At 44.2% G+C, this 26,015-nt stretch overlaps 1 protein-coding gene across 2 annotated transcripts in view; it reads left to right on the top strand.

Moving 5' to 3' along the window:
• Positions 1-6,189: 6,189 nt before the first annotated feature.
• The window catches only part of WWTR1 (WW domain containing transcription regulator 1), a 134,174-nt gene continuing 114,348 nt past the window's right edge, over positions 6,190-26,015 (top strand). Inside the window, exon 1 of one of the 2 annotated variants that reach the window (XM_014569956.3) lies at positions 6,190-7,793. In XM_014569956.3, coding sequence (XP_014425442.1) covers positions 7,372-7,793 — 422 coding nt within the window. In that variant the 5' untranslated portion in view covers positions 6,190-7,371. The remainder of the gene's footprint in view (positions 7,794-26,015) is intronic. The other variant, XM_006115932.4, reaches the window with a different exon arrangement.

The raw sequence follows: 26,015 nt of genomic DNA, 5'->3' as shown, positions 1-26,015 counted from the left end.
AAGTCAGTGGCACAGCTATGGCCCCACAATGTGTCAACATTTTTATGGCTGACCTCGAACAGCGTTTCCTCAGCTCTCATCCCCTAGCACACTTCCTCTACGTTTACTACATTGACAACAGCATTATATGGACCCACGGGAAGGAGTCCCTTGAAGAATTCCCAGGAATTTCAACAACTTCCACCATCATCCTTAGCCTGGACCAGTCCACACAAAAGATCCACTTCCTTGACACTGCAGTACAATTAAATGATGGCCACATTACTACCACCCTGCACTGGAAACCTACTGACCGTTATTCTTACCGACATGCCTCTAGCTTCTATCCAGGGATACGTCTAGACTACATGCCTCTGGCGACAGAGGCATGTAGATTAGACTACCTGGCATAGGAAAATGAAGCGGCGATTATTTAAATCACCACTTCATTTTCCTATGCCGGGTAGTCTAATCTACATGCCTCTGTTGTCAGAGGCATGTAGTCTAGACGTACCCCAGGACACATTCCATTGTTTACAGCCAGGCCCTAAGATACTACTAGATTTACTCCAATCCCACAAACAGAGACCAACACTAATAAGATCTTTATCAAGCATTCTTAAAACTTAAATACCCACCTGGGAAGTGAAGAAATAGATTTATGGAGCCAGACGAGTACCCAGGAATCGGTTTCTTCAAGACAGACCCAACGTGGAAAATAATAGAACACCACTAGTCATCACGTACAGCCCCCAGCTCATTATTGACAAGCTACATACTATCCTGGAAAACGATCCCTCACTCTCACGGGCCTTGAGAGACAGGCCAATCCTCACCTACAGACAACCCCTTAACCTGAAGCAAAGTCTTTCCAGCGGCCAAACATTACACCTCAGACATGCTCTCCCAGGAATCCACCCCTGCAATAAAACCTGTTGCCAACTCTGTCTACATATCTGTATTAGCAACACTATCACAGGACTTAACCACATAAGCCACCGTACAACTGCATATTCTCTAATGTGATATATGCCATCAGGTGCCAGCAATGCCCCTCTGCAATGTATATTGGCCAAACTGGACAGTCTCTACTGCAAAGGATTAATGCACACAAATCAGGTATTTTAAATGGCACAAACGTAAACCTGTAGAGGAACATTTTAACCTGCATGGGCACTGATTAATGGACTTAAAAGTAGCTATTCTTCTACAAAGGAATTTCACAAGCCAACAAGAGAGAGTGTAGAATTGACCTTCATGTGCAAATTTGACACTGTCTCCCTTGTCCTGAACAAAGACTTGAACTGGTTAACATCTTATAAAACCAGCTTTCCTTACATTCAACACCCTATTGATGTCAAAAGCTAAGCATGGGACACTTCCAGCCCACTCATTTAGTCTCATTAGCACTGGGACTACAATTGCCAGGTAATTTTTCCCCCTGCCTCTCTCTTCTTATTCTGAGGGTCCCTCCTTTTTTTTTCTCTATTCAAGACCATCTCATCTGAAGAAGTGGGTTGTGCCCATGAAAGCTCATGATTTTATATATATAATATAAAAAATTGGTTAGTCTCTAAGGGTGCGTCTACACAGTACCCTAAACTTGAAAAAAGATATGCAATTTGCACAGCGCATATTGTGTATGTTACTTTGAATCTATTTTGAAATTTGGTGCATCTACATAGTGCCAAGTTTTGAAATAACGTGCTATTTCGGGCCATCTGTTATCCCTCGTGCAATGAGGTTTACCAAGATAGCAAAATGGCATGTCCGTTATTTCAAAATACCGGGCAGCTTGTGTAGATGTGGGGTAGCTATTTCAGGATACCAAAAGTATCCTGAAATGGCATTGCAATGTAGATGTACTCTAAGGGTGCATCTACACAGCAGGGCTTAACTCAAAATAAGCTATGCAAATTGAGCTATGTCAATTGCGTAGCTTATTTTGAAATTTGGAGCATCTACACAGCACTTATTTCAAAATAGAGCACTCTTCCAACAACTTCCCTTACTCCTTGTACAATGAAGGTTACAGGAGTCGGAGTAAGAAGTCCTTCAGCTTGACAGTATTTCAACATTATTTCAGAATAACTACCTGCAGTGTAGATGCAGACTAAATTATTTGAAAATAATGCTAGTTATTTTGAAATAATGTTACTATGTAGACGTACCCTAAGGTGCCACAGAACTACTCATTGTTTTTAAAGTTACAGACTAACACGGCAAACCCTCTGAGACTTTTATAGAATGTATGTATTTTGTGTATTTATAAATTAATGTGCAAAAAAGTGTTCACTTTGTTAATGACAGATGGCTAATCCATCATGGACACAGAAGTCAGGAAACATCTGCACAAGGCTAACATTACTCCATGAATCTTTGCATATATGGTTTACATAAAATTGGCAATCAGGATAGCTTCTAATTATACAAATTCAAAGCACAGGCATCAGTTAAACTAGTCCCCAAACATTTTTTTTATTTTAACAATATATATTTTGTTGGGTTGTTTGCTACACTTACTTGTTGAGATGTTTGGATTGCTATCATTTATATAATCTTTTCTCCAGAGTTTTCACAATCATTTTAACAATTTGGCCCTTTCTGAATATTCTGTCATTTTCATTGGTCCATCATGAAAATAGAACCATAGGAATTGCCATCTACTATCAGGTCAGCGTCTCAGATGGTACCCAGTATTAGCTATGTGAGAGAAACTTGGAAAAATCCACAATGGACACTTATGGAATAAACCACCCATAGGGAAGGTGTCTTCCTAACTTTAGAAATTAGTGGTTGGTTATGTCCTAAAGTGAGAGGCTGAAGCCTCTTCTAAACCACTCTCATACTCATCCTGACATTATAATGTATCTGTTTTTAAAATATGTGGGATTTTAGAGTGCATAAAAACCTGAAATGTTGCAAGTTTGCCATTCCCTTCCAGAAACCATATACAGGCAGTCCCCGGGTTACGTACAAGATAGGGACTGTAGGTTTGTTCTTAAGTTGAATCTGTATGTAAGTCGGAACTGGCGTCCAGATTCAGCCGCTGCTGAAACTGACCGCCAGTTCTGACTTACATACAGAATCAACTTAAGAACCCCAGGCGTCCCCAAGTCAGCTGCTGCTGAAACTGATCAGCAGCTGATTCCAGGAACCCCGGGGCAGAGCAACTCTGCCTCGGGCTTCCTGTAGTCAGCGCTGGTCAGTTTCAGCAGCGGCTGACTTGGGGACGCCTGGGGCAGAGCAGCTGGGGTGCTGCTGGGTTGCTCCAGTAGCGCCGCTCCTCGGTGCTACTGGACCAACCCAGCAGCACCCCATCTGCTCTGCCCCAGGCGTCCTGATTCAGCCGCTGCTGAAACTGACCAGCAGCGGCTGAATCAGGACCTGGGGCAGAGCAGCTGGGGTGCTGCCGGGTTGGTCCAGTAGTGCCCAGAGCGGTGCTGCAGGACCAATCGGCAGCGCCCCAGCTGCTCTGCCCCAGGGTCCAAAACAAAAGCCTGGTCTGCTGGGGGGGGGCACACTAGCTGCGCCCCCCCCCCCCAGCAGACCAGGGACACGGGGAGCAGAGCCGCAGCGGCAGCGGGGTGCCGCGCCTCTGAGGCTTTGCTCTGGCAAAGTCTCAGAGGCGCGGGACCCTGCTGTGGCTGCAGCTTCAGTCCCGGTGCCTGTGGTCTGCTGGGGACGGTCTCCAGCAGACCAGGGGCACCGGAGCAGCTTACGAACGGGGCTTTCTCGCCCCGGAGCTCGCAGGTAGCAATCCGCCACCTCGACCTCCGGGGCGAGAAAGCCCCGTTCGTAAGTGCGGATCCGACATAAGTCGGATCCGCGTAAGTCGGGGACTGCCTGTAACTGAATCACCTCATGATGTAGGAGGGTCTCAGCTTGCAGTATAACTTACCTATACTTTTTGAACCAAAGGTTCAAATCCCAACAAGACTGACTCAGATATTCATCGATTAAATGTTAATACAGAGTTATAGGGTCAGGTTTCTCAGAAGTGAATTTAAAAATTTAGATCCCGCCTGTGCTGTATGAACATTAAAGAGTCCATGATAATTTTTAATATTTATTTGTGTCCTTTGCCAAAATGTCATCTTTGCACAACTACCATGATATTTTGTGTACTGATTAGTTTATCATCATGGAATCTCAGCACTTGAGACGTACTGGATGTATACAATTTGTAAAGTTCTTTGGAAAGAAAGACGAAGTGTAAATCCATTGCAAAACATGTATGTTAGGGCCCAAATCTGTAAATCTTTAATTGCTTGAGTAAGGATTAGGAGGATCAACTTTATATGAATGACCTATTGATTTATAGGGGCTATGTCTACACTGCCAGCTTTTGCGGGCAGAGAGTATGCAAATGAAGCGCTGATTAGCATTCTGTAATGCTTCTTTTGCATAATCTATTTGAGCTGTTTTTGCGCAAAAACAAGCACTGTGGACATTTTCTTTTTACGCAAAACCCCCTTTTTGCACAAAACCCTTATGCCTCTCCCAGTGAGGGATAAAGATCTTGTGCAAAAAGGGGGTTTTGTGCAAAAAGGAAACGTTCACACTGCTTATTTTTGTGCAAAAACCTCTTGCGCAAAACCAGCTCAAATAGATTATGTAAATGAAGTGTGACAAAATGCTAATCAGCACTTCATTTGCTTACTCTCTGCCAGCAGAAGCCAGCAGTGTAGACAAAGCCAGGAAGTCTGAGGAAAATGCTTTGAAAGCAACTATGACTATTGGATATAAATTAAATAGAGCAAAATGTTTTTCATGGCAAACCTAACTAGTTTTTACTGTAGGATATGTGACTGCTAAATAGAGCTAAGGACAAATCTAGAAGACTATCAGAGTAATAGCTGAAATGTGACTACCTTTGCATGTATCAGACTGATGTGGGTCATGATAACATTTTACAGAAAGTTCAGACCTAACCTGTCATCAAAAAGCCAACCTCTTTATAAATGGTTTCACTGCCTTCTATTTTTATTTGCCTGGATTCCAATACTGGTGCCTGCCATCAGAGCACCTCAGCTCTAATTAAACTATACTAGGAAACTCACATTAAAAATGGCTTCATCTAAGAAATCTTTTGCTCTGAGTGTTGAATTACACCACTTTTTTAGCTATCTTTTTTTTAAGTAACAGTCTGTTCCCATTAGACCCAAAATGCTGCTAAAGGAAACAGTTCAGAAATGTTTTTAAAAAGCGGTTTCCTAGCATTACACAAACTTTTCAGTTGTGACCTTGAGTTAATGAAATCTAGAATGACAAAGGAAAGGAAGTTTCAGAATCTCTTTTAATATAAAGTATCTGTTGCATGACATAAATGCAGACACAAACTTTAACCTGTCACCTACAAACTGTGCTAGGTAGAATGGTTCAGGCCCCCTATTCATAATATGACATTCATACAGGGGGCTCAGGGTACATCCTAGTTTTTCCATCACATAAATAAAGTATGGGCTCATATTTGTCAATGTTTCTAAATAGGTCAACTAAATTACAACAGTCAGGGCAACCAGTTTTCTTCAGCTCCTGCAAAAGCATCCTTTAATCATCTTGAAGAATGGATGAGACCTTAACTGTGACCTCAGCTCATGTTCCAGCTGGGACCACCCTTAGAATAAGGAATTAATTATGTTGGATTAATTAACAATGCAGGGCCCCAAAATACAAGTGGGTTGTAGCCTTGATGGGGTGCATCTGAGGAAGGGATCTGCCCCAGAAATCTACAGAGGTTAAAGGAAAGAGGGGAAAGTTGGGGCCTGTTGTGAGAAGCCTTACCCACCAAGATGGAGAGCTGGTTCCACCTCATTCCTTTAGGGGAAATTAAGAGATTTCCTCTAAAGGGTTGGGTCTGTGTGTCCTGAGTAAACCAAGTCTCTCCTTGCAGGACTTTTGGGTCTCTCCACCCAAGTTGTGGGGATCCCATGGGAACAGCCCTTCCCCCTCTCAGAGGTTCCCGCAGGGCAGGGCTCTTCCCCTCCCAAGGATACAGGAATCCATAAGGAAACAAAGGCCTTCCCCCGCCCCTGCAAGGGTCGGGGTCCTCCCGCAGGTCAGGGCTCGCTCCACCCCGGCTGGGTGTGTCTTGCAGAACTGGGAAGCGGGGGTGGGAGGAGATCGAGTTTCCCCTTCAGGATACCAAATATGGTAACAATGGAAAAACGGCAGCTTTGTTATTGGGATATTTGGCCCGACGCGGCAATCGGGCTGGTGTAGCAGAGCGGGGGCGCCTGTGCTCTCCTGCGGCTCTCTTGAGAGATCAACCCACGGGTCTCCTTTTGCAGCTGACCTGGCGGCTTCTTTGCTCCGCCTAATAAGGCCCCTTATGCCTGCAAGTATTGCAATCTGAACCAGCCCAGCCGGGGACTCTGAGTGACCAGAGCCCCGCAGACCTCCCCCGTCTCAGCCCCAAGCGCCTCTTCCCGCATAGCTGAGACTCACAGCAGGGCGACCTGGGAAAGGCTGGCGCTCGGAAGGGAGAAGGGGGCGGAGCGCCTGGGCACCCTGCTCATGAATAATGCCGCTCCCCAACTTTTCGCCCCGCCTCTTTCTCAGGGTTGAGATTTTTTCGCAAAGTTTGTTTGGGACGGCCCGGGAGTGGAAGCAGGCGCAGCGGCAGGCGCAGGCAGCCTGGATTGCGAGGATGTGAGGGCAGAATCACCCGCGGCCTTCACGCTCCCCTTTGCAACGCGCTGCCAGCGCAGAAGAAGCAACGTCCTGACCTGCCCGCCTCTGCAGCTGGGGGAGGAGGCGCAGAGCGAGCGACAGAACGTTCCCCGGGTCCCCACGTTCGGACTCGGAGCGTCCCGGGCCCCTCGCTCCCTCCCCCTCCTCGCGTGCCTTGCTCCCCGCTGGAATCCGGACAGCCGCCAGCTCTCTCCCGCTGACAGCCGCCAGGACTCTCCCGTCGCCCTTTAAGGGAGCCCCCCCTCCTCCCAGGGAACTGCAGCAAGTAGCCAAAGTTTCAGGGAAAGTTGCGTAACTTTGCGTGGGGGCCGACGCGGATGCACTCGATCGTGCGAGATACTGATTTGTGCCCGAGGGGACCGGCTCGGACCCCCTGCTTGTTTTGTTGCGGAGTGTCCGGGCGTTTGGGGGAGGGGGTGAAGTGACGTTTTATGGGGGGGCTGGTTTGAAGTGACTTTCTCTGCGGCTGATCGCCCAGGCCCTTGTGGGAGACACTTGGGGGGGACTCCCTGCACCCCTCATTCTTTGACCGCCCATCCCCTGGGGAGAGCTGTGGGGGTGCTGCTTGGATCCCCTCCTTCGCTGTTGACTACCTGCCCCTGGTCGGGACACAGACGCGTTTTGAGGGGAGACCCGATCGCTGTTCATTCGTTGGCGAGTTGGTTGCATTGTTGAGCTAGTGCTGCGGGGCAGAAGATGAACCCTACACCGGTCCCTCCGCCTCCGCCGCCGGGGCAGCAAGTGATCCATGTCACCCAGGACCTGGACACGGAGCTCGAGGCGCTCTTCAACTCGGTCATGAACCCCAAGCCCAGCTCCTGGCGGAAGAAGATCCTGCCCGAGTCCTTCTTCAAGGAGCCCGATTCGGGCTCGCACTCCCGCCAGTCCAGCACTGACTCGGGTAGCCACCCGCCCCGGCTGAGCGCCGCGAATGCCCAGCATGTCCGCTCGCACTCCTCGCCAGCCTCCCTGCTAGGCGCCGGGGCCGGGGCCACCCCCAGCCCGGCTCAGCAGCACGCTCACCTCCGCCAGCAGTCCTACGACGTGACCGATGAGCTGCCGCTGCCGCCCGGCTGGGAGATGGCCCTCACCCACACGGGCCAGAGATACTTCCTCAAGTAAGTGGGGCCGAGGCCCGTGCCAGACCCCCGTCCACGCGTGTCCTGCAGACTCAGGCACAGTGAGGGGGGCTAAAGGCGGCGGAAAGGAGCGTTTGGTGGGGCTGTAAAGAGTCTTGCACCGCTTGTGTGTGTGGCTAGTTAAAGGGGCCAGGCACAGGCTGTGTGTGTGTGTGTGTGTGTGTGTGTGTGTGTGTGTGTGTGTGTAAAAGGCATCTTAGATCATCTGCGTGGGAATGGGTGTGAAAGGACCTAGATTTAGCTCTGTGTGTGTGTGGGGGGGGAAGGTGAATGTAAGAGGACTTGGGACAGGTGTGGGGGGCAGATAAGGGCTTTTACCGACTTCCTTATCTGGAACATTGATGGGAAGCAAAGGAAACTCTTGGCATTGAGATAGTGGGTGGGGATAAAGGAGTGAGGTCACTGGTTATAGAAAATGAATTTATAGTCATTGCTATGTTCCTCTGGGTTGACATAGAAGCTGATGTGTGGGAGGAATTTATGGAGGCTATAACGTGGTTGCCTTGGCTTGATGATGAAAGGGGTGGGTTAGTTGTCTGGTTGCCAAATTTCTCACATGTTAATGCTGAAGTGGAGAAAGTAAAAGCTATGAGATGGTTGCCAATGAGTCTTATGTAGGTTGTTGAAACTCAGAAGTTGGTGAGAGTACAATGGAGAAGTTTATAAAACTCTCACAAATCACATACATGTAGAGGCCACAGAAATCTCAGAGAGCCATTCTACAGATCACTCCATTTTAAGGCATTTCATTCAGGAGGACCTGAGCACGCAAGTTTACAAAGGCTGGAGTCTGCTTAAAGGCTGAGATAATTTGCCATTTGTATAGTTTCTGTACCCTGTAGTTTCTTCTTGTTTTATCTCCTTGATTTACAAATTATCTTCACTGTTAGTGCTGAAAAGGAGAAATGTATTTAGGCTATGTCTACAACTGCACTTGATTGACAAACTTTTGTCATTCACAGGTGCTTAACCCTGTCCTTCCTGTGAACAAGTTTTGTCCCAAAAAGTACAAATGTGAATGCTGCTTTATCACAGGCCTGAAGACAAAGCAAAAGCTGCTTGTTGGGAGGGTATAAGTACAAACAATATTCACATATGCTTACTTTTACACTAAAAGCTGCGTAGTGTAGACATACCCTTAGACTACTATAGTTAATTCACTCCCTTGTAATATAATTTGTTGTCATGATTAATGGTTTGTCATGATTTTTTCATGATAAATTTATGAAAGGACTTTTGGATGTAGACAAGTCTCAGATGGGTAGATGTGTTAGTCTGTAACTTTAAAAACAAGTGGTCCTGTGGCACCTTGGAGACTAACAAAAAATATATAATATCATGAGCTTTTGTGGGCAAAACCCACTTCTTCAGATGAGCTTGAGTGGAGAAAAAAATAGGGTTGGGGGCTCTCAGAATTTATAACAGAAAAAAAAGGAGAGAAGAAAAAATGTACCTGTCAATTGTAGTGCTGGGTAGCCGTACTAGCATCAGCACTACAATTGACAGGTACTTCCTCCCTCCTTCTTTTTCTGTTATAAATTCTGAGAGCCCCCACCCCTTTTTTTGTCTCCACTCAAGCTCATCTGAAGCAGTGGGTTTTTCCCACGAAAGCTCATGATACTATATATATTTGTGTTAGTCTCCAAGATGCCACAGTACTTTGCATTGTTTTGGATGTAAACAGTATGGGAAGAGAAAATAAGGGCAAGAGAAAATATAGGTATGATTATTTCATGGTCTTAAGTGAATATATGCAGTGTGGCCGGCATTAAAATGTGACCTAAATGGTCCCAAAGGTTAAATGTTGCAGTACAGGCAGTCCCCGGGTTACATGGATCCGACTTACATCGGATCCCTACTTACAAACGGGGTGAGGCAAACCCACACTAGCTGCTTCCCCCCAGCAGACCAGGGAGACACGAAGCTAGCACCCCCCCCCCCCTCAGCAGACCAGGGAGACGCGGAGCAGCTTTTCTCAGCAGACACCTCAGCTTGAGAATAAAGGACTGAGAGAAGTGAGGTGTGGGAGAATAAAACTGAGCTCTGGAGAAATGTTTGGCTAGAGTTTCCCCTACAATATGTACCAGTTCCGACTTACATACAAATTCAACTTAAGAACAAACCTACAGTCCCTATCTTGTACGTAACCCGGGGACTGCCTGTATATTCACACTGATTTATTTCAGTAAGACATTCAATTATCTCTTCACATTGTTTCCACATTAATTAGTATTAATGCACATGAATTCAAATTAACCATGTTAAATAATTTAGATAGAAATTCAGGAAAATGGCGGCCTTCAGGTTTAGCTGCTTCATGTCTTCGGTTCAATCCTTTATTGCCTCGGAGTCACAACCTGCACAATATTTTATTAGTCTCAGAGGGATAGCCATGTTAGTCTGTAACTTTAAATACAGTGAGTTGTCCTGTAGCACTTGAAGGCACATCTACAGTAGGATGAGCAGTGGGGTTTGCTCACCAAAGCTCTTGATTTTATAGATTTGTTAGTCTTTAAGGGTACTCCTCATTTTTTGAGGAGTAACATTAGTTCGAACCAAAGGATTTGGTCTGAACGAACGCGTCCAGGTGCGCTCTTTCACTTTCGGAACAGCTGTGATTCGAACTAGCGCGCCCGCGAGATCATGCTAACAAAGCGCGGGATATTTAAATCCCTGCTTCATTGACTATTTCGAATGCCTGCATTTGCATCCCTAGTTGGAACTAAGGTGCGAGTGTAGACGTACGGTGAGGAGTTGCAGGACTACTTCTTGTTTTTAATGCTCTATTAGACAGTTCTGTGACATTGTACAAGACCAGGGGTGGGCAAAAGCCTCTCAGTAGGCCGATCCAGCCCGCCTTGGGCTTTGATCCGGCCTGCAAGGCAATTACAGGCCCTGCCCCCAATGGGTGTGCGCAGAGGGGGGAAAGGAGCTCAGCCCTGCCCCTCCCTCCACTCCCAGGCAGTTGCTGCAGAGGAGGTAGCGCTGGGGCTGAGGCTCCTCAACAGGGCCAGATCCAGAGTCGCCACTACCGCCACATGGCCTGGAACCAGCTCTGGAGGCTGGAGGTGCTGCTGCCACAGCACCTCCAGGCCGGCCCCGGGATGCCTGGCTGCAGTGCCTCTGGGGCTGGCCCCGGGCCGCGGCATCTCCAACGCTGGCCCCAGGCTGCAGTAGTGGTTCTTCCGCGGCCGGCCCCAGGCTGCAGTAGCAGCACCTCTGGGCCAGCCCTGGGATGCCTGGCCACAGCAGCGACTCCTTTGGGGCCAGCCCCAGGCCTCAGTAGTGGCACCTCCAGGGCTGACCCCAGGCTGCCTGGCTGTGGCCGTGGCACCTCTGGGGGTGGCCTGTGGCCGCAGCACCTCCGGGGCCTGCCCCAAGCTGCGTAGCCACGTCAGTGGTGCCTTTGGAGCCTGCCCTGGGCCGCAGCACTTCTGGGGCAGCCTGTGGCCGCGGGCCCTGGAGGCAGACCTCATGGCCGCGGCAGCAGCGCCTCCGTGGTGGCCTATGGCCACGGTGCCTTGGGGCCAGTCCTGGATCACGTGACCATACCAGCGGTGCCTCCAGGATGGCCTGTGGCCGTAGTGCCTTGGGGCCAGCTCTGGACCACGTGGCTTCGGCAGCAGTGTCTCCAGTCTCGTGGCCTCCCTCTGGGGTGGTCGCGACAGCGTGGCTGCAGCTGTTGCTTCAAGAGAGCATGAAGCCAGGTAAGGTTCCCCCTCATGCCCAGGCCCCCCCCTCCAATCCCATCACTTCCCTTCCCGCCAAGACCCAGCACCCCCAGCTTGCTTCCACACCCTCCCTTGTTCCTGCTCCCTCCACCTGGCCAGAAACCCTACTTCCAGCCTGCTTCTGCACCCCAGCTCTCTCCCAGATCCTGCAACCCATCCCTGTCCTACTTGCTGGCAGCCCTGTCTCGTGCATTGTATCCTTCATTTTTGTCCCTACCTCAGAGCCTCAGGAGGTCCAGAACCCCAGAAAAGTAAATCTGGTCTATGGGAAGCCCTGAACCTAAGTTTCCCCCTTCTCTTCCCCTCACCCCATGAGGCTGGGGCACCAGAGGAGTGAGGTGTCTCAATTGGGGCCACATCAGTGAGCGTTGGGGGATTTTGGAGGAGATTTTGCTTCTCACTTGTGAGGTCCCCAACTGATTTTTTTTGTGGGTCAGTGACCCCCAGCCCAAAAGGGTTCCCTACCTCTCCCATAAATAAAGAAACATTGAAACCTTTTGTGTTGGACATAATATTTACTTTATTTAAAATGAAGTTTGATAAACTAACATAAGAAAGTTAAAAAGCTTAATCTGTTTCTTAATTTAAATTAAACTGTTCTTACTAGCTGCAGCTGCTTCAGAAAATAAGGTCACCATACCCAGCAGGGTAGTTCTCAACCCCTCCCCTTCAGCCTGAGGCTCTGCCCCTTCTGGTTTGGCCCACGACCACTTCTGAAATTTGTGAAGTGGCCCCCCCTTCCAAAATTATTGCCCACCCCTGTACAAGACAAGACCTTGCTCTTTGATAATAATATTTTCTATCAGTGTATTGGTCAGTTCTTTACAAAGGAGGTAAGCATCATTATCCTCGTTTCACAGATGAGGAAACATAACACAGGCCTCCTGGCTTTGGTTATAAGGCCAGCCTTCAATTCTTGGGTGGCTTTTGCAAATGAAATGTAATGCTGCAGTGCAACTGGTGTAAACTACATTTTTAGCTTCCATATCTTTAGTGACATTGAATGCTTCCTCATAGTAGTGACATCTTTTTATATATATAAAGAGCTGTTAATTGGCATGCGTTAATGCATTACATTTTTTTTAACGCATGCATTTCAAAGGGGCAGCCCTGAAGCCCAGGGTCAGCTGACCCAGCTGATCCTGGGCTCTCCATAGCATTTCCCCAGAACCTGGGGTCCGCTGCCACGCAGAGCCCAGGATCAGCTGGGCACTCCAGCTGATCCTGGGTTCCATGTTGCGCTGCCCCTTTGATCTGCCACTGAATCAAATTTTGTCATCTCCATTAAATTTTTTGATTGCTTGATTGCCCTAATTTATATATATATATATATATATATATATATATATATATATATATATATATATATATATATATATATATATATATATATATATATATATATTTGGTAAACATCATCCAGTATCTATTATATTTTTGACATTGGCATTAAATTGGTGTATAGCAGTGAAATCAGCCTGATAATCATTATACAGGTTGGCCCTCCCTTACTGGACACCCTCAGGACCTGAGTGGTCCCGAACAATGAAGTTTGCCCGATGAAGGGAGGCCAAGGTTCCCTACCTGGCTGTAGGCTCTGCTGCTGGGTGGGACTGCACCCTGAGCGTCTAACTGGGCAGGGCTGATTAACCACCTGTGAAGCTGTGCTGCCCCACAGCTTTGAGGGAACACTGTTCTCCACTGTGCTGGCCCTGCTTTGGCTGGGCTCGCACCACCAGCCCAGCCCAGACTGCACTTTTGAAACTGGCCAGCCAGTGCTCTCTGGTTCAACAATATTCATGGCAGGACCACGGATGTTGCCGGACCAAAGAGTCCCGGATTTTAGAGGTTCAACCTGTATTAGGTCTGGTACATTTCTTTTAATAGATTTATACCTGTGCTCCAGAGTTCATTGTAAACAAAATGGTAGGCTATTTAGTTTGCAAACAGTCAGTGACAGAAAACTTTGTTAGTGAAGCAAATACATAAAAATAGTGTGGGAGTTCAACTGTCTAGGCTATAGGAGATCCATACAGGTTGGACCTTGCTGTCTGGCACCCTGAGGACCTGACTGGTCTTGAAGGATGGGATTTGCCAGACCAGGGAAGGTCCCTTCCCTTGTGGCCAAGCTGCCACTGGGCTAGGGCTCCAACCTGCTTCTGCTGCTGCCTCAGCCCCCTGGGGCTCTCCCAGGGCTGGAGCACCATGGCCTGAGCTGCGCAGCTGGAGCAGAGATCTGCAGCTGCCTGGTTCTGCAGCCAGGGTGGAGGGATGGGGCCAGAGTACCATGGCCCGGCCCAGAGCTCCCTGGCAGCCTCTGGGTTCAGAGATCCCTGTCTGTGGCTGGAGTTCCACAGCTGCTGGGGACAGAACTCCCTGCCATCCTATTGGTCCTCCCCCACACATACACACTGCACTCCCGGCTGTGTTGCTGGAGCCCCTTATGGTGGCACTCCTGCCTTGTGGCCATACCTCCCTCTTCTTGAGCTATGTGGTCCGGGAATATCTGTGCTCTGGCATGATGTTGTTGGACCAGAGAGTCCCAGTTAAGGGAGGTACAACCTGTACTCATTTAGCACAACTTCCTATCCAGGGATACAGGAAGGAACTTGAGCTTGAATCCAGCCATGGCAAAATACGTGGCCACATGCACCAGCAGTGTGAGAGGGTAGAAGTAAAGCTAGTGAAGATTCGTATTCTGCAGAAAATAAGTGATGTGGTTTTATGTTGATGTCATCATTGATGTCTTTGGAACCTGAGGATGATTCAGAACCCAAAACATCTCTGTACTTCCCCTATGGAACCTCAGGTCCTGCTTTTGATGGTGCTTCAGGTTGCTTGAAACATGGAAATACACGTCACCTATTCTTTCCATTTTATGTTAGTCCGTATTGGTGATAACATTCTGATAGCTCAAATAAGTGTGCATCTAGTTCTGAGCCTTTCAGTTATTGGGTGCTCTGAATTATCACACAAGGCAATGGGAGATTTTGTCACTCGGTATCTTTCAGGATTAGTTCCCAAGAGGGCAAAGACAAAGCTTCAGAAAGAAGGAAAAAAACTAAAAAGAGACTTGTTACAATGCTATTCTCAATTATCCTTAAATGCAGGGGGTTTTTTTGTTAATACCTGTTAAGACTCAGCCAACAGGTATTTTCAGGGTTTGCCTGATGGTGGTATTAATCATGAGTCACAATGCTTTTGTCAGCAATCTGGCTTTTGACAAAGATCAGACTGGTCTCCTATGCTTTCACCTTAATTCATGCTGTGAGCATAAAGCTAGCCCAGCTGCAAATATGGTTCTCATGAAAAATCAATATTTACAATTACCCATCATGCGTCTATTTTTATCTGCGTGAGGGAATTGTACATGGGAGCACACAAGTCCATTTGCTGCAGATAGTTGTCCATTCCTTAATTTGCACTTTGTTTCTTTAGTATTCTACATACCATTTGGTAAATCAGTATAAAAAGATATCATCAGGTGTAAAAAGGTATGTATTATTTATGTGATCTTGTTATGCTGGAGAGGTACTTAATTGTTATTCGTTTTGTTCATATGATCTTAAAATTGGTGTCAGCTATACCTCGAAGCTCATGTTACATAGCTGTGACATAAAGAATATGACATAATCATATTCAGCCAAGAAAACCCCACAAAGTTAGATGCATTCCTGCTGTATAGACCAAAAAACTAAGGCTCTCTGATGTCCTGCAAATGTAAGCCTGAAGAAAAAAAATCTTACATATTTTCTTTCATTACATAACAATAATAAAGAAAATCAGGACAGGTTTTGTGGAACTTTGTTTTGTTAGGTTACTTTGTTTTATTTATTGTACGACTTAAAATGGGCATGTCTTGGTTCACAACTGTTCTTCTCTTTAAGGTTTACATTGTCTGTATGAATCTCTAACATGGGATCTTTTGTGTGTGTTATGGACGTTTTGTTTGTTTTTTAGGGTTTTATTTGTTCAGCAGAATTAGTTAATAATGAATTTATTAGAAATGTGTGGAATGAAAGTTTTGTTATATGGCAATGTGTCTTTTTGGTGAATAACACTTCACTACCTAATCACCAATGTTTAAACTACAGGGGATTACTACTGAGTAATAATATATTTGAGTGAAAATAATACTTGTTGGAAAAATCCTGATTTAAAATAGTCTTACACTTATGTTTCTTAAAAGCCAAGTGAAAAATGATCTGTAATGTCAAAGACAAATAATAAGATTGACCAATCAGATTAATGTATTTTAAAAACAGTTTTGGTTAGACTACAAATACAAAGTTAATTTTGTGTATTCTTAGAGGCTGTCTTTTAAAAAATGTATATTGTCATCCAACTGTCTTCATGTATTGGTGCAGAATCATTGGCATAAATCAGTTGTGAGGGAGAGGAGCAAAAGGAAGTTCAAGCAGTAAAATAAGGTTGTCCTGTTTAATCAAAGTACACATATTTTTGTATTTGTCAAGGTTTTTAAGGTTAATGCAGCAGATATATAATTTTCAAGAATGATTAAATGAAAGTAATGGTGAAAATGTTAATAAATAGTAAGTCTTGGTTAGCTTTGCTAACCAAAAACCAGCTATAACTTGTACAAATCACAGTCTTGCATGTTAATTCCTGTAGTGGTGTTCTGGCTATGACTGGGAGAAACATAAGTAGCCCTGGGACCACCCCACCCTGTAATTAAACACCAAATCACAGAAATGGGGGATGGAAAGCAGACTAATAAACACATTCACTCACGTTGTATTGTTATCTAAAACATTTTTGCTGTGTCTGCATGTGTGGAAAAACCTTAAGTGTGATTTTCTAGTGATAAAGAGGATTTCTGAAAAGATAGGCATGCCCATGCATGGTCCTTTTCTTGGTATACAACCGACAGTATCAATTTCATATAATTCAACATGCAGAAATGTTTCTAGAGTAATCATGATTCTTCAACCAATACTTACTACCACCAATGATAAAACCTAGTATTTAAAATAAAGTGTTTTCTCTTTATGTTTTCAAAGTTTCTGTTCGGATTGTGATTTCTTTCCAGAGTGTAAACACGTCTGCATAGAGTACAGTTTTTGCATTGAACAAATTTGTGGAAATGGTTGCAGCTTTTATCTTTACCATAGTGTATTTTTTAAAAATGTTATAGTAAATGCTAGCAGTTTGAAGTGAAATTTACTAGTAAAAGCCTGCTCAGGGAAAAAGCAGTCTAATTGTTAGTAGTGCTTCATTTATATGGCATGTCCCACATTTTCCTACTAGTGCCAGTGTGGGGGAGTTAAACTTTGATTTCATATCTGGTCCATTTTATATTATCGAGCACGTGCATGAAATAGGGAAAGAGAGAGGAGATATGAAGCAATAGGAGAGAGTGTGAATATGTTTTTTTCCAAAAAAGGACCAACAAGATATATAGTATTAACATTTATTATATGACAGTTTAATTATGTCTGACTTTTATAAACAGAGAATTGGAATGTTGGAATGTACACATCAAAACTAAACAAATTTGATTACTCGGACAGTTGGTGAAATATCTATATCATTACAGTAGTTTTCCAAAATGTATACTTAATTACCTTTAATTTCTAATGCATTACTTATCATGAGTTTATGGAGCAAATTATTTTCATAGTTATACTGTGTAAATGCAGAATAACTTCTAATAACCTGTGTCCAGTTGAGAATGAAATTTTACTTTTTCTCTCCACTTTCATGGGAATGGACTTGACCTACTGACTATTTTCCATTTCTAATTTCTGTGATTTTTAAAATTGCCCTTTAGAGGAAGACGGGGGGTGGAATCATACCCCTCATTCCTGTGCAAAACCTGAGTGATTGGGTGGTACCCAGGGGAGATGCACTACAATCCAGTAGGTGAGACAAACAAATCTATTGATACGGTTTAAGAAGCAGATGGCCATACACCCATAATCAGTTCATTCAGTTCCACATGGAGGATACTTACAGGATCAGGAACTGCATATGTAACACCAACAGGCGGAACGGAACCTGGGCTCTCTGGAATTTAGAACATGAGTCTGTACCTGTCTACTGCTTCAGCGACAAGCCAGCTGGCTCTCAATTAAGGCTCTCTCTAAGTGGTCTACGTGCAACTACGTGGGATAGTGAACCACACCCACCAGATGTGTGGGTTACACATAGTCTATATATTGCATAGATTTTTTTAATCTGTAGTACCATATACAAAAGAAAATCCAAGTGGAATTTTAAAACTGATTTTGTTAACTAAAGTTTGATAAGGCGCAAATCCTTAAGTCCTTTACCTCAGTGGGTTTGTCTGATTAGACTAAATAAGCAGTTAAAGATTTAGCCCTTTGCTCTTTAGATAAGATTGTTTTATTACAGTGCAAGCAAAAATATAAATTTTTCATTTTCAAAATGAAGAGTTTTCTCTCGGTGTGCATATACATGCACACACATACATTTAAACTTGGTTTGAAAAAAGACATCATGAAAAATATGTAGAGATAATAATTGGGAATCATGAGAAACCTTAATACATTTATTTTGCAGCTCAGTAAGGTTGGTGCTTGTGACAAAAAATGCTAATAAAAGCCACAGATGGTAGGTCATATTCTTGTGACAGGTTTACATTTGGAACCCTACTGTGTTCATTGTGATTGTATGAAAGTATTGAAAGCAGTATTTGGCTTTTTGTGTTTTAATAGCAACAAATGAGAATTTCACTTCTCAGAACAATGTACAAATATATTTTCATACTGACATTTTATATCTTAAGTTTGAGTGCCTTATTTGATTATACTTAGACTTGAAATAGTTTGATTTTTATCAGTAAATAGAGGTAAATGACAATTTCATTGTACACACCCACACACACACAAGCCAATACAATATTTCCATTCATAACTGAAATTTACAGATAGGCAAAGTAAGAAATATGGAGCATGAGAACTTAAAAGAATTTGATATATAGCTCTGTATAGTTTGACATGTGGTATTGACGATTTTTTTCTTTAACTTATTGAGTCTTACCTCTCATATAATTGTCTTTCTCTCCCCATGATTTCCTGTGACTGAACATTTTAATCACTAAAAATTGAAAACAAACATAATTTTGCACTAATGTGAAAATTGATACAAATAAAAAAGCTTAAGAATAGAACCAATATTATCCTCCAGAGTTATAAAAATTAAAATTGAATTCTGCCAACCCCAATTATGATGCTTTGGCAGATAAATATAATAGTAAAAATTGTGGGTACAATATGTCAGTGTATTCTTGGAATAATAATATTGGTACAATGTCCTTGAACTCCTTGTTTTGTTACATGAAGGTAAAACTGCCCTTCTGGTGTTTTAGGTACTTTCCCCAGCTAAAATTGGTGCTTAACGATCATCTGTATATATCTGACAAATTACAAGGAGTAGATTGCCAGGGTGGCATTCAGGGCTTGTATAAACATGTGAGGTAGAGGAGGTGGTCAAGAATAAGAGAATAGAGCAGGAAGGAAACTTCCATACAATTAATGACAAAGTGCATTGCAAAAGGGAGATGTGTGAGGTTTGCTGATTCTGTTGCTTTGATTGATTTCCAAATTTTAAGAAATTAACTTTAATGTCAAATATTACCTCCAAAATATTAAATTGAAGAACTGAAAAGCTGCAGTAGAAATTCCCTGGCATATAGATTAATTAGAAATAAAACGTGTTTTACAAATATAGTTTTAGGTCCTTTTTATTTGTATCGCTGCAAAGATGTATACATAGAATTTAAAAAAGAAAGTAATATGTAAGATACACGGAAACCAACAATCAGCTAGTTCATGTTTATTTGTTATAGTCCAATCAAGTGGGAATAAGCTTGGATAGGCTTCACTATTGTAAGTTAGGGTATGTCTACACTACAGCATTAATTCGAACTAACGTAATTTGAATTAGTTAATTCGAAATAAGCTAATTCGAATTAGTGCATCTAGACATAAAAACTAATTCACATTAGCATTTTGCTAATTCGAAATAGCATGTCCACATTGAGTGAACCCTGAATCGAAGTTAAGGCTGGCTGGAACCAGTGTCGGCAGGGCATCAGGTTAGTGTGGAGCTGCTGCCTCAGGCTAGCTGAGGGCTGTGCTTAAAGGGACCCGACCCCAACCCCGGACAAACAGTTCTCAGGGTTCCCCTCTTGCTTGTCTAACTCAATGAGGTACAGCAAAGCAGTCCTGTCTTGGAGTGCCCTGAGTGCCCACACTCGGCACATCACAGCACTTGGCCATCAGCCTGGCTGCACTTGCCGCAGGCTGCCATCCGGGGGTGGGGTCAATCGGGGGGCTGTCAGGATCCAGGAGGCCCTGCAGGAGAGCTTCCACCCCGAGGAGTCCGCAGAGCCACTCCAGTCTTCCCCATCGGGGCCTCGTGCCCCATTCCTACCTCACTTCCTTCCACTTACCCCTCCCTAGCCCCCCATCCTGATGTAAAAAATAAAGGACACGTGTGTTCAAAAATAGAAACTCTCTTTATTTAACAAAACTGGGGGGGAGGGGATTAACCTCTGGGGAGACTGGGAAAAGGAGGTGGGAGAGGGAAAGAGAGAGGGTGGGAGAGGGAAGGGGGAAACCTGGTAGGAGGGAGCTGGAAGGGGGAAGCCGGGGAAGAAGGAGGAGGGGAAGTATAAAACTATGGTATGACATATCTTCAATACTGTGTACAGATGTGGTCTCCTCAACTCAAAAAAGATATTTTGGCCTTGGAAAGGGTTCAGAAAAAGGCAACTAAAATGATTAGGGGTTTGGAACAGGTCCCATATGAAGAGAGGTTAAAAGACTCGGACTTTTCAGCTTAGAAAAGAGGAGACTGAGGGTGGATATGATAGAGGTATATAAAATCATGAGTGGTGGAGAGGGTGAATAAAGAAAAGTTCTTCATTAGTTCCCATAATATAAGGACTAGAGGACACCAAATGAAATTAATGGGTAGCAGGCTTAAAACTAAAAAAAGAAAGTTCTTCTTCACACAGCGCATAGTCAACCTGTGGAACTCCTTGCCACAGGAGGCTGTGAAGGCTAGAACTATAACAGAGTTTAAAGAGAAGTGAGATAAATTCATGGAGGTTGGGTCCATGGAGTGCTAGTAGCCAGCGGGTAGGAATGGTGTCCCTGGCCTCTGTTTGCGGAAGGCTGGAGATGGATGGCACGAGACAAATGGCTTGGTCATTGTCTTCAGTCCATCCCCTCCGGGGTAGCTGGTGTTGGCCACTGTCGGCAGACAGGCTGCTGGGCTAGATGGACCTTTGGTCTGACCCAGTATGGCTGTTCTTATGTACTTATGGTCTAAACTCAGGGCTCAGGGTCGGGGGTCTCACTGGACCAACTTGATTTTCATGCAGACCTTCTCCTGGGTTCGCATGTGGCCTTTGGTGGCCAGGCTGGCAGCTATCCTGCCCTAGACGGCCGCTTTCCTGTGCCTAGTGCGGAGATTGTGGACGTTGGAGGACTCCCCCCAAACCTCAATGAGGCCCACGATCTCCGCACTAGAACAGGCCTCTTGCAGCCCCGGGCAGGCTCCAGGGAGCCGCCAGCCTGGTCCCGGGAAGAGGCGGAGGGCTGGGTGGCAGCGGGTGGCTGACTCATGCTGTGCCAGGTGCAGGGTCTGCTGGCTGGGTGCTGGCAGGCTTGCAACTGGCACGAGCACTGTAGCCAGTCCGTGGCCCTTTAAGGGCTCCGGGGCCAGGAGGGGGACAGAAGAGTTTCCCTGGTTTGGCTCAGAATGGCCACCAGGGCAACCTGGGAAGGGCTAGCCTCCAAGTAGTTTGAATTAAGTGGCTACACAGCCCTTAATTCGAACTTCTAAATTCGAACTAGGCGTTACTCCTCGTAGAATGAGGTTTACCTAGTTCGAATTAAACGCTCCGCTAGTTCTATTTAAATTCGAACTAGTGGTTTGTATGTGTAGCCCCTATTAAAGTTAATTCGAACTAACGGCTGTTAGTTCGAATTAACTTTGTAGTGTAGACATACCCTTATAGAGTTGCTTAACAGAACAAGTAACAATTTGTCTTCAGTTATATCTTTACTTTAGGTGAGTTGTCCTGTTGAACTCTTATGTATATAAAATCTCTTTTATTAATGATGTCCATTGATCTAAAGCTTAGTCATTTTTAATTTAGCACATGCACCATCTTATCTGCAGGGGAAAATCAAGGTATAATTATTATTTTAATTTTGAGGCACTCAGACTAAATTTTACACTCAATATATGAAAAAAGACATTTACATTCAATGTTGTGCTAATTTATTTTTAAATAGGCTAACAATAATACCTTTAGTTAAAGTGGAGCAACTTCAAATATAGACAGGACCTGACTTCACTATGGGCACCAGGTCCTGTGAAGTGATGAGTATTCTCAACTCTGACTGACTTCCTGTTGAATCCAATTGAATTGTAGGTTTCTCCACTTTGTGGGACCACCCAGTATCTTACAGGATTAGGACCTCTGTTGAAATCTTGAAAAAACTATACTCACGGGAACATGTTCCACCAGTGTCACACATGCAAAAGTAATTGTTCTTTGTGTTTTTCTATAGTTACATTTTAATAATTATTGAGCTGTGGTGATTATTAACCTAGCTTATGTTTAACAGTAGGTAAAGAAGTGAATTCAATTCAATAACTTTAAGGGAAATGTGATACTTTCAGTTGCTCATAAGGGAAGCAAAAACATTTTCAGGTTAATTTAAAAACTTTTCAGACATTCAGTTTGAATGAAAATGGCAGGTGAAAACATTTTGCTTTAGTAGTACAACATTTTGAATTATTAACAAGAGTCTTAACAATTCAGAATTTACAGCAGTGTTTTTAACATAATTTAGTAATTCACCAGCTGTTAGTTAGAATACTATTATTTGAATTAAACATTTTGATTGACAAATTATTGGAATAGACAAGCAGATTATGAAACTTTTTACCATTTTATGCAATGTATATGCAATGATACAAAGTAAATTCATTGTGTAGATTAAATTATAATGGCAATACTCTGAGAGCAGAAACCACAGGCAGTTAAGAAACAATATCTAGTATTCATAGGACACGTCTACACTATGGGGACTGTACTGGCATAGATACAGAGCTGTAGCTATGCACTATGGGAAGTAGTTTAGATACAATCTATAGTAATGGAAGGGATTTTTCTGTTACTGTAGGAATGGCACCTTCCCATGTGATAGTAGGTAGTTTGATTGAAGCATTCTTCTGTCAGCCTAGCTTCATCAAACCTGGATGTTTTGTTAGTGCGGCTATAGTGCTCAAAAGTGTGGATAGCTATTTCAACCTAGATTGTAAATGTGGAAAAACTACAATAGACTAGTAGCACCTTAAAGACTAACAAAACATGTAGATGGTATCATGAACTTTCATGGGCACAGCCCACTTCTTCAGATGACAGGAGTGTTAGAAGTTTTTCCTGTTACAGACTAACTCGGCTACTTCTCTGAAGCTTCTGTAAATGTGGAGTAAGCCTTAGAAAGTCCTTTTGAGGGCTATTTCACAGCTTGTTGACTGATAGGTATCTATTTTGGGCCTTGATTTGAGAGCTGCTGAATAGAGCAGAGTTTCGAGTTCTAAGTTAGTGTGGTGTAAGCTGACTCCACAGAGCTGCTGCAGCTGAAGTGACAGATCATATTTACTGACACTGGTTATAAATGGATTATTTAACAATGTCTGTTTGTATGCTAAGAGCAAGGGCTGCCAAATGTAAGATTAAACACAAAATTATAGTTTAGAGTGAAATGAAAAGAAGTAATATGCATAACAAATACTATCTAATTCCATTAAAATATAAGGTTTCTTAGAACAGAGGTTTGAAAAATCAGATTGTTTCACTGTGGAAAATGTAAATGTATGTTCTGACTAGATAATTCATTTCTCTTCATGTAAATGTTTTCAAATACAGTCCAATATGATAGATAAATCTACTTTATATTTTGAGATAAGAGCACCAATTAAAAAAAAAGATAATGAACCGTATTCTGCTCTCAGTTACACCATTCGAACTCCATATTGGTTAAAGTAGGACTGTAGGATTGTAAGCGAGCACAGTATTTGGATCACTGTAGGCATGTAAATGAAAAGGGCACAACAGAAGACAAAAGTGGTTAAAGCACTTTCCACCAGAAATTAATAATTCATCAGTTTTCATGTTCAAGGCCCTGACCTTTCATAATCAGTAGGCGTAGCCCTTCATTACTTAAAGTCTTATCATATGTCTGTTTAATAAAAATTGGTGGAGGATCAAAGCAGTGTGAACAAGACTAGTGTTAGTTTCTGGATTTACAGGATGTTACTGGATTTCCTCTACTGACTTACTCCGTGACATAGATTTCAAGTCACAGTTTGACTTTGTAGACTGTGAATCAGGGCTGTAACTAGGGTGGGGTGAGAGAGACAGCCATCTAGGGCGCAAAAATGAAGCAGCTAGGATTAGGCCCAGCAATGCAGTCCCCTATATGATTTGGCAAGAAACATCAGCTGGAGGGTGACCAGATGTCCCAATTTTATAGGGATGGTCCAGAAATCTGGGTTTTTCCTCCATATATAGGTGCCTGTTACCTACCTCGTCCTGTCTTGATTTTTTTCACGTCACACTGCTTGGAATCCATGGTTGTAGATTCGGTGGGGGAGGGGGGAGACATTTCCCCCTAAAACTGAATCCAGGGCTGGGAATGGAGGGGGTGGTCTGGAACTGCTTCATTTGCCTCTGCAGGGGGACATTCTTCTTGGCTTTCTGTTGGTCATCTTCCTCTTCTGTGTGTGCTGGGCACTTTGCATAGCTAGCACCCTGTTTTCTTTACAATGATGAGGGCCTGTGGAGGAGGGGGCAAGGCAAAGGATTTTGGAGATCTGGGGAAAGAGGAGTGAGGTGGAGGAAAGAGGCAGTGGAGAAGGAAGGAGGATGGAACAAAGTGAGCGGGGGGAAGAGAAGGGAATATTGGACTGGGCAGAGGATATGGAGGGAAGTAGAGGAAGAGAAGGGACAGAGGGCAGTGGGAAAGGGAGAATGGGGAGGGGAAAGCAGGAGCCCTGTGTGTAGAAGTTGGGGCTCCCCAGTTAAAGCCAGCTCAGCACTGGCAGCCTGTCTCTAGTGGTTGCAATGGCAGGTCCCTGGTGGCAAGTGGGGTGTAAATGGGCTGCTGAGAGGCAGGTGCCCAAGGGGAATGAATGTTTCAGGGAGCATCTCATGGCAGCCAGGCTCTGTGTGTGGGGGCCAGCTTCAGCGGGTGTTGCTAGCCAGTACCGAGCTCCTTCAGACCAGAGGCAGGAGCATATCCGGGTTCTGCTTGAAGCTGTACCACCTGCTCAACTTGGGAGCAGCTGGTCTCTGCAGAGAGAGATTGGCTCAGGGATCAATGTAGCGCAGTGGTTCTCAAACCTTTTGGCCCGTGGCCCACCTGGCTCAATGCAAACCTTTCCGTGGACCACCAGTTACAAATGGAAACTCACCATTAATCGCATAATTATGCCCGAGACATTTTGCTAGTGCTGCAGCTAGGGAGAATGGTTTAATTTAACCAGTAAGAAAGAAAATATTAATTTCAGTTTTTAAGCAGATTAAACACTTTAGCTTTCTCATGTTAGTTTATCAAACTTCATTTTAAATAAAGTAAAATATTAATTTCTGTCCAACACAAAAGGATCCCATGTTTTCTTTATTTATGGCAGCATTAGAGAACTTTTTTGGGTCAGGGGCCACTGACCCACATTAAAATCAGTGGAGACCCTCACTGATGTAGCTCCCAACTGAGACACTTTACTCCTCTAGCACTCCAGTCCCACCAGGGTAGGGGGAAGGGTCAGGGAGGTCTGAGTTTTCAGGGCTTCCCATAGGTCAGATTTACTCTGCTGGGGTATCGGGTTAGTGGATTTTATGGACTCCTCCAGGCTCTGGGGTTGGGACAAAAATAGGGAGTTCAGTGTGTAGGACAGGGCTACCAGCGGGAGGGATGGGGGTGCAGCATCTGGGTAGGAGGTAGGGTGTAGGAGGGTAAAGGTAGCTAAATATGAACCTTGCAGTGGGCCTTAGAAATATCGCTATACAAGGGTGTCTTGGGTGAAATATATGAAACACCAATTGCTAAGGGCTTTGGCTAAACTCAAATGTTGCACCAGTTTAACTTAAATTGGTTTTAAAATGATTTATTTTAAATCAATGCAAATTTTGGATACTCTTATATATGTTTAAAACTGTTTATATCTGCTTAGCTTGCACCCGTACATGTAATGACATGAACAAAACAGATTTAACTGATATAAGATCCCGTCCAATCCTACATTTCTATGATTTTAAGTGTTCGCATACAGAGTGGCACAATTTTAAGTAATTTGGTCTAAAATTGCACATTTAATGCAACTTTGTCTATGGATTAGGCCTATTGTCCTTGAAAGTATTGAATGGATGACACTAGTCACCTGTGTATCTATCTGTTGA

The sequence above is a fragment of the Pelodiscus sinensis genome, chromosome 10 (genome assembly GCF_049634645.1).
Source record: "Pelodiscus sinensis isolate JC-2024 chromosome 10, ASM4963464v1, whole genome shotgun sequence".
Classification (NCBI taxonomy): Eukaryota; Metazoa; Chordata; order Testudines; family Trionychidae; genus Pelodiscus; species Pelodiscus sinensis.
This window is presented reverse-complemented; position numbering and strand designations above follow the sequence as displayed.